Here is a 17,960-nt window from a genome sequence, read left to right on the forward strand (position 1 = left end):
CTGACAGACACTGTACCCTCCTGACAGCAGCTGAGCTCTACAGCTCTGATCCAGAAGGAACACCAAAAAGCTGTCAGTGCCAAAAGGATTTCTGGTCTTTTTACTCAAAATTCACAAAGTATGTCAAAGCAGATGCAATATCTACAGTAGACAACTAATCACAAGAATCCTACACTTTCATTTTCTCTCGTCACTCAAAGCACAAATTGCAGCTCTCTCCCCGACCTAATAATTACTCGTATGGCTGCATTTTGTTCTTCTCCAGTAGCAGCATGAAACTTGATTTGAGCTGCAGGAACCCAGCCAGTGACTATACAAGCTGCTGTTGTGATAGCACAAAGCAGAAGCCAACTTGGCAGGTAACTGGACTTGAAGTCGGAAAGATCTTCCCCAGTCAGCTTGAAATAGTAATTTCATAGGGGAGAAAATAGGTTGTCTTTACCTACCACAGGTTACCAAAGGAAAACTTTGATCCTGAGAAAGACAGGCATAATAAATACCAAGACATACCACCATAAAAAGGTATTAAAGGTCAGGTTTTTTGTACTCCGCAGCAATTCAAAAGATATTTGCAATCTTCTATCAAGTCAGTATTAAGAATGCAAGAGCTTATGTATCAAAGCACAACATTCAGTTGTTAGAAAGGAGTACTTTACTGCTTGCTAGTTATATTCTCTTGCCCACTGACTCAATATTTTGGAAAGGTCTCAAATACCACACATACTGTTACAACAGAATTCTTTCTCGCTTCCAGAGTAATCCTAGGGAATCCTGGAGGACTAATGTCAGCAGTTCATGCTTCCTAATGCCATACTTCAAGTAACTCAACTGTACATGAAGCTCCTTCTTCATTTTTCTAACCTTCACACCCACGGAAGTAATTCCAAAGCATTAGAAACCAATAAAGAAATCTAAACGCATACGTACGTAGAGTCATGGGGGATTACATGACTTGAGTGTTCGGTATCACCAGTAACCTGATTGTTAATGCCAGCTGCCAGCATTCCCCTCATATGGAACTGCAGGAGTTCTCTCCCACAGTTTCACAAAAAGAACTCATCCAACTAACAACCTCCAAGAAGGAGTGAGTGATGGCTATGAAGAGGAGGAAACAGGAATGAAGATCCACCTGTGTTTGCACAGAGGGAAAGCGTTAACCTAACAGCCCACTGAACCAACAGATTGGATGCATACAGGAAGACAAACATCTTTGCTTGGCAGAAGTTGGGATCACACAGTTTTATTCAGACAGGGCATATTATTCACCTACTTAAGATTTGTAAGAAAGATATACTGCCCTCAAATATTATTCTACAGAGGTACTACGCTGGTTTTGTTTTCAGTTAGACACCTCTTTTGCTGCTAGACATGTGTACCCCAGACCAAAAGAAACCCCACAAACCCTCAGAACTTAAAAAAAAAAAAAAAAACACCTTAAAAAACCTCCCATATCTCCCCCCAAAACCTAGTAAACTCCAGTTTAGCATCCCATCATTCTCACGTGATTATTCTGAAAATTTACATTCCCCCTCTCACCTGACATTCAGCACTTACTGGAAAATTTCTGCACCAGTAAACCTTGTAATTATCTCAGACACCAGCAGACCTAGACTTGAGTTCCACAGCATTAACTGTTATGCATGAAAGCAAGAGTTAAGACAACTCAACCAACCAAAGTAAACGTTACAGCTAACTTCTGATTTTGTTAAATAGCTCTAATGGCTTGAAAATAAAAATCAGCAATCCTAGCTACGTCATGACGACCTAGTAGCAAACTTCACCTAAGAGTTTGGTAGTCAGAGGAAGGTTTTCACAGATCGTATGATCATGACTGACAAAAATCTTCCTCTTCATGAGACCCAAGTCAATGCAAGGAATGGCCTCTCCCGAGACATGACGATCTTGAGACAAACTCTCTAGTCTAGCAAAGGGGATTATTAAAATCTTAAGTAAGGTTTATACAGTTAATGAACAGTCTCACTCTTCCCCCCACCCCAGACACATACACACAAACAAGAGACAGCGTAAGAGTTTTAAACTTCCTTTCTTACAGTAATACCAATTTTAACAATGTTGGGAAAAGTCTGTCTCAAACAAACAGTCTGAGATTTCTAAAATAGGGGACATTAGAAAATTCCCTGAATGGTGCCTAAGCATAGAGTTAATAAAATAGTTTTTAAAGTCAAGTGCATAATGTTGAAGAGATGCATGCATATTTTATCAATACCCAGAAAAAAAACTTGAGACTTATTACCCATGTAGTGCGTTCCTCCCAAATATACCCATATACCCTCTGAAGGCCAAACAATTCTAAATTTTCTCTGGCACCTCCAGAAGGCAGAGTGGCAAAAAACAAGCATTCCAGTGGAAAAAACAAAAGGCACTGATTCATATGCAATTAGCTCATCTAAATTTACTACTGAAACCATTGCTACTCCAGCTGTCCTTGACACCTGCATAGCAGGGACAATGGGACATGACAAGCATCCTCTTACGATCTACTGCCGTTTTCAGGCTGACAGACTAAGTTAAAATTGGTGACAGTTACAGTTCTTGAGCTGCTGCATTAATGGCATTAGCACAAAACCAGCTATGTACCTTATTCAAGCATCCATGCCACAGCAGCAACAAACGAAATGGAGCCAGTCAGTGCTTTACCCACCTCTGCTAAATCCACCATCCTAAAAGCATCAGTACTCGAAAAAATAACGTTTCTTTCTATTCAAAGATTCAGTTTACACAGTGACAGACAAGCAAAGCAAAACAGAACTGGTATCTGAAAAGCTAGAAGGAAGGATGTAAAGGGAGGAAACTTGTTAATATCCTGTGCAGCACAAGTTCCCACTGTTTTATCTTCCTTAAGAGTTAGACTGAAAGACTGGGAGCAGAACAAAACTTCTGAGGTCAAGTTGCACATTATTTTCTGAGAACAAAGCAGCTTGTTCTTTTCTCAATAGTCTACGTTTCTGGAATCATTTACAAAAGTTGTATGCAGAAGCCATTCCTTGTAAAACACATTTAGGCTCTGGTGTTTAAGACGTTAGAAAAGCCTACAAAAGCATCTTAAAATGTAAACGTCCTTTCTGTGCATTCGAAAGAGCACTAACTGAAATCCGCTGCATCACTGTTCTGGCACACATCCACCAGCCTTGCCCCAGACAACAGTATAAATACACAAAAGCTCTTTTATAAGGGTTCAGAGAAAGTGCAAAAAAATACATTCAACCTGACATATTTACCTGAATCCAAATCCTCCAGGGAGGGGCTTTAATGTCTCAGACCCTATGCTATCTTTATAAGGGCACTAATTTGTACAGCACACATTTTCTCTGCACTACAATAACAACGCAGATGAACATTAACCAGACACCTTGTGGTGCCTGCCAGGTGTTTAAATATTTTGCAACTCAAATGCTGAAATACTATCTGCAGTCCAAATGCTTAAGATTATCCAGTGAGAACATGTGCATATTTCCATCAGCTACATAAACCAAATTTTTTTCATTTGTTACATTTTAAGCAACCAGAGTTACCAACATACAAACATATACTACAGGCATTCTATTTTGAAGGTTGATTTCATCAGGAAGATTTAACTCACAAATGCTTTCATTTTGAGAATAGAAACAATGAAAAATATTTACAGAAACGTTGAATCAAAAAGACTACATATTTACCTGCACTAGGCAGGCCCTACACAATCTTTAAAAAAAAAGAAGCTGTGATATTGTATATTTTGGTGAGTTTAGGGGTATACCATGTATGGTATGTATTATAAAAGAAAATATAATCCTATACTATGTATTAAACAATATTCCTCTCTTGGTCTAACACACTTACAGAATCACAGAGCAGTCTGGGTGGGAAGGGACCTTTAGAGGCCACCCAGCCCAACCCCTGCAGTGAGCAGGGACATCTCCAACCAGACCAGGGTGCTCAGAGCCCCGTCCAACCTGGCCGGGAATGTTTCCAGGGATGGGGCATCGACCACCTCTCTGGACAACCTGTGCCAGTGGTTCACCACCCTCAGCATAAAAAACTTCTTCCCTATATCTAATCTGAATCTTCCCTCTTAGCTTAAAACCATGACCCCTTGTCCTGTCATAACAGGCCCTACTAAAAGTACTGTCCCCCTCTTTCTTATAAGCCCCCTTTCAGCACTGCAAGGCCACACTAAGGTCTCCCTGCAACCTTCTCTTCTCCAGCCTGAACAACCCCAGCTCCCTCAGCCTGGCCTCGTAGGAGAGGGGCTCCAGCCCTCGGATCATTTTCGTTTCCCTCCTCTGGACCTGCTCCAACAGGTCCATGTCCTTCTTGTGCTGAGGGCTCCAGAGCTGGATGCAGTTTTGAGAATGGTGTATGAGGAGTGGCTGAGGGAACTGGGATTGTTTAGCCTGGAGAAGAGGAGGCTGAGGGGAGACCTTATCACTCTCTACAGCTGCCTGACAGGAGGGGGTAGTGAGGGGGGGGGGTGGTCTCTTCTCCCAAGTAACAAGTGATAGGATGAGAGGAAATGGCCTCAAGCTGCATCAGGGGAGGTTTAGATCAGATATTAGGAAAAATTTCTTCAGGGAAAGAGTGGTCAAGCATTGGAACAGGCTGCCCAGAGAGGTGGTGGAGTCCCCATCCTTGGAGGTGTTCAAAAAACATGTAGATGTGGCACTTTGGGACATGGTTTAGTGGGCATGGGGGTGTTGGGTTGATGGTTGGACTGATGATCTTAGAGGTCCTTTCCAACCTTAATGATTCCTGGTTTTTACTGTCATTAAAAAATAATCCAGCCACCAAGCCAGGAAACATGAAATGATTATTCTCCCCTTAATTGGTTTAGTGGTGGACTTGGTAATGTTAGGTTAATGGTTGGACTGGATGATCTTAAAGGTCTTTTCCTACCTAAACGATTCTATGTTCTCTCCCTCCCCCAATATACATTTTGGTAAGAGTCACGTACACCTCTTACAAACCATCCACTTTTGTGAGCGCCACCACAGAACTCCCCCTGCAGTTTGGCCAGAACTGTAGTCACTTTTTGCTTCTAGGAAAACGGGGTTGAGAGAATAGATAGGATGACTTTTTTCAGCTTGAAATATGTTCCACCACCACAGCTTTAACCTGGACAGTTCTATATGTTAATATATTACTACGTTAATATATTTACTTAACTGCTTTTTGTCCTTTACCTACACTAGACTTTAAATGAAAACATATACAATATCATTAGCAACAAAAAATGAAAGGCCCAGAGGGATCGCTAAGATTTTTATACCAAGCCAGCTATCTTCCTGAAGAGGAAAGACATACCAATCTTACCTTCCAGTAAGAAAGAAATTAAAATACTTCTTGTATTTGCATCACATGATCACTCTATTGCTCAGATAAAACCATCAGTATTGACAAAGTCAGCTGCCTGAACAGGGGCAGAAAGGTAGATTACCTCACACAGAGGTTAAAGACTATTTTAAATAGGTAAACAGATTAAAGATATATACCCCTAGAAAGAAAACCCACTGCAGACTTCTACCACAGAGTGAAGTGGCAGCAAGGGAAGTCAGCAGGATTTGCCCCACTGTCACATACCTTCGATGCCTGGGGAGTAGAAATCACGTGAACAGTGCTGGGCTTAACTCCATTTGCCTTAGGTCGCTTATAAAGGGCAAATCTGCTTTTCCTGCGTCCTCTGTCACCATTAGGGAGGGATCCATTATACCTAGAAATAAACAAAAACAGTTTCGCATAAAGGACCACCAATTTGGAATACAAAGGAGAGCAGCAATTTGGTCACAGTATCCTGATGTCATCAAATGCATCGTCAAAACCAAAAAAAGTAACACAACCACGATAAATTTTGTTTCCTGAGTTATGAGCATTCAAACGTTCCTTCCCTACCAATGGTTAAGATTTCATTCATTATTAATACAGTTATCAGCTACAAATGAAATACTGAGTAGTTCAGCCACTAACATACTACTTCACCTCTAGAATTAAAGGAATTTGGGAGAACAAATCCTAAGTCTCCTCTGTAATTTCAGCACATGGAGTTTTAAAAATGTCTTTACCCTATCAACCCCTTCCCCACATCTCATGCAGGAACGGAGAAGACAAGAGGAAGAACAGGGGCAATTTGGAAAAACAAAGTAATTTAGGGACAAGTCAAACTAAGTGAAAGGGAATTTTACTCCACTCACATCAGGGTGTTTGTTTTTTTTTAATTGGGGTTTTTTCAAAACTCTAATCCCAAAGGCTTCATCTATTATTAAGGAAAGAAGATGCAAGTCTTTTTAATTTATGTGAATGTATCTGAAGACTTGCTAATGACTTCCTTTATCAGGTGTAACACTGTAGGCTTTGACAGTTCTTTAATCTCTCTCTGAGGACAGAGGAGACCAACAGATTAATTATTCCAAGAAGTCTTAAGCCTCAAGGGGGACATAGCTCCTTCCCCAGGGAAGGAATCAACTGGGAATTTCTTTGCAATGTATAAGCATTGAATTCGCCACCGCCCCACCCCGAAGATTTAGGACAAGTAGGTGCTTCTCATCACAGCACTGTCACCTGCAACATTCTTGGTAACTCTCAGCTGGTCTGTGAAGATCTCTCAGGGCTCTACATTGTGCATAGAAGCATCTTCCATTCCTGATCCTCAGAGATTTCAGATTTTTGCCTGAACTACAGATGTTATTCCACTTATGAGATCTCATTTGTCTTACTGGTGAGGTCTATTCTATACTGATCACATATATCCCTCTCCTACAGTCTTTATGATTAAAAGCTAACATGGCAATCAGGAAAAGAATCTGGAAAGGCGAAAAAAGAAGAAGATTTAAATGTGACTTAACTACCTGCAAAGCACAAGAGGTTAAAAAAAGTTAGGAGAACTCATTATCGGTTTAGAGATACACTTAGAAGTAGTTCAGCTCTACATCCACCACACTGTCTGCAGATTAAAATAATTTGTTTGTAGCCCTGCAGAAGGCTAATAGCCACTTAGTGCTCAGGCTGTAAGAGCAGTTCTATGACAATCACTGACTAGGAAAAGCAATGCAGTAACCCAGAATCTTCTTTTTCTTATCACTACATTCTATATATATAACTAACTAGTTTGTGTAACAAGAGAATGCACTTGGAGAGCCTTGTATCCTTTTGCAAACAAGTGAGAAATGGGCAGTGGATGAAAGCAAGCAGTCTCATTGCTAAGGCTCTGGAGCGCTGCCCTGCAGAAGGCTTACTGCTTACTTCAGGCAAGGATCACCTGGTATCACGCAGGAAAATAGTTTAAAACTTTGCACACACAGGGTCTAAATACCACTGATCTGAATTGCGGGACTGCTGAATGTTTGTGAGCACAAACAAGAACAGATTTAAGATTGAAATAATCTCAAATTTAGGTACTCTAGAACATAAAACCAGACTTTTTTTAATATACATTTAATACATGATGCTTTAGACACATAACAAGTTAAGAGCTTTTCGGCTAGGCTACAGTGGAACTTGTTCTCTCACTCCCATTTTCATAGGGAAGACTACCCTATCTTTCTGGAGTATTAGAAGAGATTCCCCAACACAACAGAAAAACAGGAGTAAACCACTATTATTTCATGCCAGGCCTACTCATATCTTGGAAGCTTATTATTAACTCTACACAGGAAGAGTAGCACGCAGTTAACACAGCAGATCCTCCTCACAAGAGACCAGTTCCTGGAGAGATACAATCAATACAATCCACAGGCAGCTTAAATACCAGCCCTTAAAATAGGGATGATTTGACTCTCCAGCTTGAATCTTCCTAGACATATACACATGCTTTCTTTCAAACACACTATATTACCATGAATATGCCAGCAAGTTTTAACTTGTCTGAAGACAACATTCTTTCTACAGGTATTTTTATCTGAAAAGCTGAAGAAAGCAGTAACTCCTTCAGAAATAATACACAACTAGTATCATCACTAGCTTTATATTCTGTAATTAAATTTTTTTGTATTTGTGTAACTGTTAAGCAGTACTGAATTTAAGTAGTTCCACTGAAAGTTAAAACCACGCTAGTGGGGTTATTTTAGGTGGGTTTTTTTTTTTTTCTCACGTTCACAAAAATATTGTAACTGGGAACGGCTACTTGATTTCATTGCAGGTCTCTGTGGGATTTAATTATCTTTCTTCCTCTTTTTTAAAAGAAGCCACCCAAGGTTAAAAAGCCTTTTGGAAACTTTAAATAGGAGCGAAATAAAAGCAAAGTTAAAGTTGAATTCATTCGTCCTGATCAGCACTGACAAGTTTTCATGAAGGTTTTCTTCGTGCCAATCTCTAAGTTTCATTTGCACAAAAGGGCAGGAGGAACTGAGTGGTAGTTTTATTTGTTGTGCTTTAATTACAGACCCACAAGTTTTATTTTGATCTGACACTGATAAAAAGAGCTAGGACATTTACAAGGCATATGTATGTGCTTTACAGGAGAAAAAAAATTAGTGTCAGAGAGCTTGCCTCCCTCCTCTCCACAGCCAGCTAACACCTTCATTTTTTTCTGGACCAGGACTCTCAACTTGTTCACCGCAAACAAACCCTCCCCATGGCACTTGGGCCACACCTTTCCTTGCCACCACCTAAACAGTCAACGTACCAAAGGAACCGACATTAACGCCATGGGATCTTGTGAGCCCCAACAGGACCTGCACCCACCCGCCCACCCAGTATCCCTGTCCTGGTAAGCGTGCAGCTAAGATTGCTCTTGAGGCAGCAGACCCACATTCACTTCTTGGCGAGTCCCTGCCTTTCTGAACTGAGCTGTCCCGCAGGATGCAGTGGGTTTCAGCATTCAGGAGGAAGAATACAGGCATGTCCACCCACACCTGGCCACGTCAGCTTTTCTAAGCACAGGCACAAGGAGCTATAGCAAGAGAAGCAGCCCTCTCCCATTTTTCATTTTTCTCAACTGTTCAACTGCGCAGTGCCTGGGTGAGCAACAACCGAGTCCTCCCGGGCAGCAGCAGGATGGGAGTGCAAAGGAAGAGGAGGGACAAGGACTAAAGCCACAAATTCCCCATCACTGAACACTGGGAGACTCTGAGCTTCCCCACAACCAACAGGAGCTTCATAAACAAAACAGAAGCTCCTTATTGAATCCTCTTACAACCCCTCTCCACAAGCACTGGCCCATTTCCCTTCTCCGTGCACCCTTCCAATAGCTCCAGAAGCCCAATGCAGCTTAGGGACCAGCACGTCAGCATGCCAACTTTTTGCTTCGCAAGATGGCCAGCACTACCAAAAGGCAACCTGCAGCTGGAATTCTCCTCCGCCCCACCAAAAAGCCTAGAACAAACGTTGTTTCCAACTAAAAAAACAAACTAGGAAAAAAAGGGAGGGGAAAAAAATTTAAAAAAAAAAAAATCTAACTTCACAGAGACAGAACAACCATTTCTGAGACCATCCTGCTCACATGCAGATCTGCGGGGTGCTTCTGAAGTTCTCCAGATGTTTCAAAGCACCAGACCAACACATGTGGTAAGAGCAGCCCTATACTTTTTTCCAAATGCTTCTCAGTGACAGCAATACTGGGACACCTAGCATTATGAAACCTCATGGGATAATTATCTCTGTTGATAGCACTATTCCTTGCAAATAAGGGAGTGGTGCTGGCATAGGCTATGGGCACCATAATCATCAAAGCCAGTTTCCTACACATTTACATCAAACAGTTGAGGACTTCGGCATATAGTGAACTGCAAACTCCAATTAAGTTTTTCCCATGGTTGGGATATGTAATGAAAGCCTCTCCTCTGCATGGATTCATGGCTGTCTAGAGAGCAAGACCACACATGCTCTCTCCCACAGTCCAAGCACTGCACCAAGTTCCTATTTTTGCAAGTCCTGTAGGAACCTACTTGACTACTCCAGAGATCATCAACAAGTTTTGATTCATTTGTGGGATGGCTTGTTACACAAGCTTTTTTGGTTTGTTTGTTTGTTTTAAAGGAATCAGGCTTAGCCAGTGGCAAAGAGCAAACAAGACCTCTGTTACTTCAAACAAGAGCTCTAAAAATCTTGCCCTGCACCTCAAAAGGTTAAGACTTCAACTCAGGGAAGTTATCCCTAAAATAAAGGGGAGTATCTACTAGCTACCAGACACAGAAGCTGCTGCACATAGCTGCTTTTGGTTTTTTCCTATGCTAATGAAATACAAACTATCATAAAACTTAAATACTTCTCCACACCTATGCAACCTACCTCCTGAAAGACTACAAACTGAACAAGCCATAATTTTCACAGGTAATACTTCCTCTGGACAAAAAGGAGTAACTTCACTTTGCTTTCCTCACCTACTGCTAACAGTTCTATTACACACCTTGTCATTTTTAGATGCAAACCATCCCATTTCACAGCCTTAGCTTTGAACAGATGACATGCTGCAGATCAGCTGTTACCATAGCTTTAATGGGTGAGAGAAAGCACATCTTTGCGCTAAACAATAAAGCTATATCAGCAACAGCTTTCATTGTGAAGTCAGACTTGAGTGAATTTTTCCTTTTACGTACATTCTGATTCCATGTTTGGTATCACACAGTAGTATGTACTCAGCACATATCACAAATGCAGTTTGTGCTTACACTGTATTTTACCACCACTGAACTAGCGTGGGCCAATACTACTGCCAAAAGCAGCAGTCCTACCTTTTGTTTGCTATTTTGTTCCTGCTACTTCTCTCCCTGGTTCACATGAAGGGGAAACAAAACTAGATTTATGCTTTAAATTTAGCTTTAAGCCACATCAGTTCCTTGCTCTCCAGTTCACTGCAAAACCACAGAAGCACTTATATCAGCAACCAGGGAAAAACGGCACAGAGGGCAGGAGAGATTCCTTTGGAGGTACTGCAAGTCTACAGTTATCTTGACATCTACAACATTCTAAGTCTAAAGATACATTATTTGCCTTCACAATATCTAGCCCCAGAGCTTTTCACAGCTGTATGCTGAAGTCCTGACTAACTGGAAAGCCCTCTTCTGCTGAAGCATCCAACATTTACTCCCTTGAACACAGATTAAAAGGAAAAAAAGCCACATGCTAGTTTATATCAAAACACAAACAGAAAGCTTCAACATATGCAACACTGACAATGAAATAAGTGAACTTGTGTCTCCTTTTATGGAGTATCACTGCCAGTATTTCACAGTTTTTATGCCACCCCCCTTGTATCATACCAAACAATTCATTTTGTATTTAGAACTGACATACTATTTCAGCAAAATTACTTGAATGGCTTGGGATTTTCTTCTTTTTTTTTTTTAAGACAATATTTATTCCAGATATATTTTTCTGTATCAGACCTTCATAAAACAAGCAGTTGCTGTCTGTCAGTTATCCGAGAGTTTCAGTGAAATAGGACAGTGAAGTTATTCTCAAACTTAATCTCGTGGGAAGTGTTGCCAAATAGGAAAAGCAAAGATAAGGAGTACTTCTGTACCAACAGGACAGAACTGGTTTATTTTCTCTTTCGAACTCTATTCTCTGGTACTGTGTTTCAGTATTAAAGATATTAGCTCAGTATGAATTTAAGTCTAAGCTTGTCTCCAGCTGATTACTACATGCAGCAGTGTCTGTCTCAGAAGCAGCCTCCACCACCAGAGGTACGGCTGATCGTAGGCCTGTTCCTGTGGTGAAGTTTTGGCAGTGAACGCAAGACTGCTTCTTGAACAGCATAGCGCTTCACAGATGACTACAACAGATTATAACAAAAAAATTTAATGTTGAAGTTTCTTGGAGGTTGGAAGGAAGATACTGTTGTCCTCGTCATCATCATCCCCCAGCACTCAAAAATTCATTCTTCAGAGGTAGCTCAACGAGCCTAGACTGATCAGAAGGTTCCCTTCTGTCTTCCAAAGATTCCCTTTCCCCATTGCATTGCATGTACCTTTGGCAGAGCATACGGTTGCTTCCTGATCACAGAATGACAGAAAACAGAGCTAGATGGAACTTTAAGGAGTCACCAAGTCCATCCACAACATTTCCGTTTCAATTAGTCTGGAAAAAACTAGCCTCCCCACCTTGTTTCAACATCTTCAGAGTTAAAACTCTCCCCATGCGCGCAGCAAGGGAGATTCAGGTCAAAGCAAGCCTCCTGCGCTTCCTGCCAAATCCACCAAGGAACCTAAACAAGCTGTTTTCTTTTCCTTTTCGCAGCAGGCTCACATGCTAGAAGATTTGATTCCCATCTGATTTTTCTTTCTTTCTGAAGGAAAACATTTTAAGAAGTTAAGGCAACTTTAGTTTGCTGCTGTAAGTAGAGGTTGTGTTACTATAATAACTATAGCAATGAGTAACTCATGGGTAAGCAAAGGGCTTCCATCCTTTGAGTAACAAAAGCCACTGATTCAAGACCTTTGGTTTATGCAACCTTGGAGGAAGTCCTGAATGAAAGATACCATCCCATCTCAGACTCTGCTGGCTAAGGCATCTCTATAGGCATAAATGCTTCCTAATCACTACCAGTAATACAGCTTAATAAAGCAGTCTTCCTGCAGAGCAAGAAAATCCAAACCAGCAAGTTCCAAAGTCCCAAATAATCTCATCTCTTTCCCCAATTAAAAGCAATGTTTTTGCATCTGTGAACTTCATTATCCCTGAGAAAGGTATGTTGGAGGAGTAGTTAATTGCGGCTATAATAAGCTTGCCTCTTTTTTTTTTTTTTTTTTTTTTTGAGACCAGTGTTTGTTCTTACAACTGGCATCTGTGAAGTCATTTTACTCTCACAGAACAGTTTAGGAAGTATTCCTTTCCCCAGTACTTTTGGAAAATTCATTGACATAGCAATCAATCCTGTGTGTTCACCACAAGCCTCCTCTTCCCCAGCACCAAATTTTAGCACTGCTTGCCTACTTTACTGCTACCTGTACAGTCCTAGAGCCTTCAAAGAGGTTGCAGTGGTTCAGTGAAATGCAGTCTGACCTGATAACCCCTATAGTGATTAGGCAGATTTTTCAGAGAAGGCTGATTTGTATCGCTGGCTAGTGATTAGGGTTGGGGGGTTTTGGGTTTTTTTTTTGTCTGGGTTTTTTTTAGCTACCCTTCAAAAGTTGCTCCTAATTGCTCCTGCTACCATTAGGAACCTAGACGTCAGCTTGACTGAAAGCTGTATACTATGCTTATGGTGCTTTTATGTTCAAACACAACCAGCCTTTCTGATCAGAACCAGAAGCACGCATTAGCTGAACACATGGCTAAAAGGTTATGCACACCATGAAAAAAAATAGAAATCCCCCCACCTTTCAGAGGCACCTACAACAGATCAGATAAGCTGGAACCTACTTCCCTCCTTCACGAGGTATACAAATTAAGTAGAACCTTATCTACTGAAAACAGGACAAGAAATCACATGTGAAGTAGCTGGGGTTCTCCAAGGTGACCTTACTTCTCCCTTCGTGTTCTGGAACAGAAGCGGTCACTCTTCTGGTTCATGGGGGAAAAGCCTATTTCTGAGGGGAAAAAGCCTATTTCTGGCTGCTACGGCCTCTTCTTGTCCTGCCTGACCCTGCCAAGTGACGAAAGGCTCTGGTACACTACAGTTCAGATTAATTCATAGGCTGCTTTTCAAACTATTCCACTCCACACATTCCCTCCACTGTCAGCAGGACTACCCCACTATTATAACAACTGGAACATAATAGTTAAAAAACCAAAAAATCATGTTTGTTTTAGGGAGAGTATTTACAGGAAATACAGAGAGTATTTATAGAAAATACAGCTGACTAATCCTCATGCACGTTTAGCTTACACAATATAGGCAATTCAAGAAAATATACACCTGATCTATACTAACTTCATCCTATACAAAAAGTTAAAGGATGCTACTGGCTTGCAAATAACAAATCAACTGTGTAAGAACTGCTTTTAGTCAGCTTTATTTACACTACACATCCAGTTTCCTTCAAAATTCCCAAACCTCTCTGCCGTTTTGATACTCTCCCCCTCACTGATGTGGGGAAAAAAAGTTATAGAGCAAGCAAATACAGAAGCAAAGTAGCAAAAGCAACTGGTCTCAAAGTGAGGGGCAGAGGAGTCAGGGCTTTAATACTCTAACCACTTATAAGGTGACTGAGATCCAGTTCTGAACATAGCTTTGACACTAGTGTAAACTAGCTGATATTTCTTCTGGGCTGGGAGGAACTTACTATAGAAAATTCTTACAATTCTCTTTGACCATATTTTTCTTTGCAAGTTGTTTGTTACTGGCCCCAGATTATTCTTCTGGAAAATAATTCATTACTTCCACTTTTGTGAAATCAAAGACAGCAGACCCTTGCCACCACTTTTGAAAGATGCAAGTTTCTGTAGATGTTTCAAATGGCATTGTATCCTTAGTTTAATTAAAGAAATTCAAGCTCTTCAATTGCATATGTTAATGACAGTGTGGAAACAGGTATTTCAAGAGGCAGTAATGGAGGATATTTGCTGCATAAAAAAAACCCACCAAAACACCACATTTAAGATACTATTACACCAATTCCAATATAAGTAATATACCAGAAGAGCATTAGAATGCAAGGGGTTTTCCTTTCAGAAAGCAAAGGGAAAGGGAATCTGTTCTTTCACATAATGACTTCCTTAACAATCCTTATTTCCAACATTTTACTGCTCCCCCCAGCATTCATTTAACAAGGAGGCAATTTTATTCAGTGCGTTAAGCCCATCTCCAAAGCTGTCAACTAAAACCATTCACCACTGCATAAAAGCAACACTGCTAGTGCACAGCAAAATACAGGGTATAAACTAATCAAGTTCATTTCAAAGCATGCTTTTTATTCTAGCTAAAAGAGCATAAGAGGTGGGCAAAGCACCATCTTTAGAGAATCTTCTTTCCAACCCTAAACCTCTCATAATATAGAGCAAATGCTATTCATCTGAGAACTATCTATAATCTAGCCAAATGCCACTGGAATTGTTTGATACGGCATTTTGTTAAACTAAATACAGATAGATATGATAGAAAGTGAGATCTAGCTTTTACTGCATTCAAAACAAGTCAGATAAACACAAAATCTTTCAAAGGAAAGTGCTATGCACAGCTGGGTTTTGATGCAAAGAGAGAAAGAAGTGAAGCAGGAAGACTGTTTATCCAAAACACCAGAGGCTTAGGATCCACATACTTTTGTTTGGAAACCATTTACAGTCTTCTCTTAAATACCAGATTAAAAAAAAAGGCTGAAAGTTCCAAAATTAAGACGAGTTACACTTCATTTAACGCAAGGGGACAAGAGACCTCAAAACACACCTGCCCTGACATACCAAACATGCTCCCAGCCTAGCTATTTGTGCTTCATACATGCTCGAAGGTGCAAAAGCAAGCTGTTCAAATTTTAGTCTGAGGAATGAATAGTAATAACACCACGTTACATCTGAAACTTCACTACATTAAACATGATGGAGAACCTACATTTGATTCAAAGGACCATTTGGGCCATTAAAAAAAAATGCACAATTCAGACAATTCATTTCCTAAGCAATCAAATGCTTTCCCTAAAACACTATGAAGGACTATGTGACAGTTCACATCTTCGTAAGAAGTGATAGCTTTCCTCTAACTTCAGTTATCGTCCAAACACAAGCAGTTGTAATATCATTTTTATGATTCCGCAGACAAGAAGTTCCAGGATGTCTGTTACTTACAGCTTTCTCAAACACTCAAGCATGACAAGAATTCGTTCCAGTATCATTTAGCACAGAGGAAGAGACAGAATTTGCATCCATTTTGTGACTACAGGTGATCTCACAGGCAGCGTACTGAATAGAGAGTGAAGCACTCAACTACTGTATCCTGGCCTGCAACATCTGTGTCAAGTCCTATCAAGTTTAACATCCCTTTTAGTTTCCCAGGGAAAGACAGCCTTACAAACGCACAGCTCCCTGTTCAATCTGCTTAACGGAATCCCAAACGTTTGCCTTGGAAACAGAAAATGAAGAATTGGGTTTCCTTCTTTGTAGCGCTTGCGAACATTACTGCCTCTCTGAATACAGTAGCTTCCTTAATATCACCGGTGCTAGATTATCATCAACTGCTACAGTGACACAAACAGTCAAAGGCAAGATAATCTACCACACAGTCTGCTCCAAGCAGATTTAGAGCAGATAAGAGAAAAAACAGAGTTCCCTTTCTGCCTTCTAGCACCCAGCAAGACCTAGAGGTTGAAAGTTTCCAGATGGAGGTTATTTTAGAGGGCTGCTGCACTACCACCTACTTGGAGCAGAGGTACCAACCTATCTGAGGATCATTCTGTGATTACGTTTGGCATGTAGTACTCAGCGTGAGTTGTTGTCAGAGGCTCCTGCTTTTAATTCTTATTCTCCAAACAATATCAAAAAGAAAAGAATGGGCATTCTATGAGGTAGACGTAGAAATAAAACCAGCAAGACATGAACACACAGAAGGCTGGAAGAACCACCGCACAGTACTAGAAGTCTGGAGAGCACCATGAAGCAATGCAGCATCACACCTAGAATAGCTAGCAAGGAAGCTAAGCAGTACCTATTCTTCGGTAACAAGTGCGTTATGTGCCCTAAAAACCATACAGGATAAATTATTCTTCAGATCCAGTTTTAAAGAACTACCTGAAACCTACCAGATCAGTGTGTGTACCATAAGCACACAAGCATCCCTGCACAGCTATAGTGGTGGGTATTTTTTTTTTAAAGTCTTAATAAACCAGAAATTAACAGTGCAGCAATGCAGAGGACTAGACTTCAATATATCTTCTTCAGACTTAAAACACCCTGACAGCTTACTAACTCACAGCAACCTTGGGTGTTTGCTTTTATCATAATCTATAACAAAGTTAATCAGTCACATCTAGCCAGGAAAAGATTTTGCAAGGCTGTTAAGTTTACTGCTGATCAGCAAAACTAATTCTGATCTATATAGCTTTATGACAGCGAAGTGTTTCAGTTTCACACTTTTTCCTTCCCTTAAGAGGGCTTCCCAGAATGTTACTCCAAACATTGAACTTTTACAGGTCTCAGAACACCATCACAAATATTTAAGAATTATGAGGTATCTCCATGCACTTATCGAGAATGAATAAAAATCGCAGAAGCGATGTATTCATAAAGTTTTTCATTTCGAGATGCTCAGAGATTCTGATCTCCAGAAGAATCTCACCATACAGCTTCTTGCAGCCACTGCTTGAACAAGAGATTGTGCACTGCTGTTGTCTTCAGATGGGAAGGTATGCAGCTCTCAGGGACGCAGCAAGACATGTTTTACGCAAGTTAACTATGCAAGACTGTGTTTATATACAGATGCAACCATTGAAACCCTAAAGTCACACTGAAGGCTCTATAGAGGTCAAGTTTCTTGGAGGACCAAAATTTTCACTTAGTTTATTTGCAGTGCTAATCCAGCCTGCCTACTTCTGGTTGCATGCTCTATGACCTGAAGTTTTGTAAAACTTGCATTCATACATTCCAACAGATATTAAGTAATGCGCACAAGTGGCACAATGGTTTGTAGAACAGAAAACAAGTTTAAAACCACATATAGTTCTCCTTCAAATTTTTTCCTTTGGAAATCCAGCTCTTTTTCTTAGCCAAAACCCACAAAGACAGTCAGCATGCTATTACTATTTTTGTTCACCAGCTTTCAAAAACAAGCCACCCCATATGCTTCTCTCTATTTATCTAGATTTCTTTCACTTTAAAGACAAGGAAGCCCTATGGGGCAAACCAGACCAAGAAAACAGAGGATCTGTTTAAAGCAAGGTTTCCCAAAGTACAGGCTATAATTCCAAACATCATTACAGGACTTAAAAGTAGCATCTAAAAGCCAAATGGAAATTCAGCTGTAGAAATAAAGCTCATGAGCCCCAGACTGAAATTGGAAGTGGATTCCCCAGCAAAGCATGTCTGAAAAGAGCTAGTTCAGAGACACAGAAATCAAGTAATCGTTTACAGCTGGCTGACTCAAGAGATTCCCTCCTGCCCTC

The 17,960-nt window shown here is 40.6% G+C and overlaps 1 protein-coding gene across 1 annotated transcript in view; it reads right to left on the reverse strand.

Moving 5' to 3' along the window:
- PELI2 (pellino E3 ubiquitin protein ligase family member 2) overlaps positions 1 to 17,960 on the reverse strand; it is a 75,537-nt gene that overhangs the window by 43,725 nt on the left and 13,852 nt on the right. The window contains exon 2 of the mRNA XM_075712433.1: positions 5,578 to 5,707. Within this exon, the coding sequence (XP_075568548.1) occupies positions 5,578 to 5,707 (130 nt within the window). The remainder of the gene's footprint in view (positions 1 to 5,577; positions 5,708 to 17,960) is intronic.

The sequence above is a fragment of the Pelecanus crispus genome, chromosome 6, assembly GCF_030463565.1.
Source record: "Pelecanus crispus isolate bPelCri1 chromosome 6, bPelCri1.pri, whole genome shotgun sequence".
In the NCBI taxonomy this organism is placed as follows: Eukaryota; Metazoa; Chordata; class Aves; order Pelecaniformes; family Pelecanidae; genus Pelecanus; species Pelecanus crispus.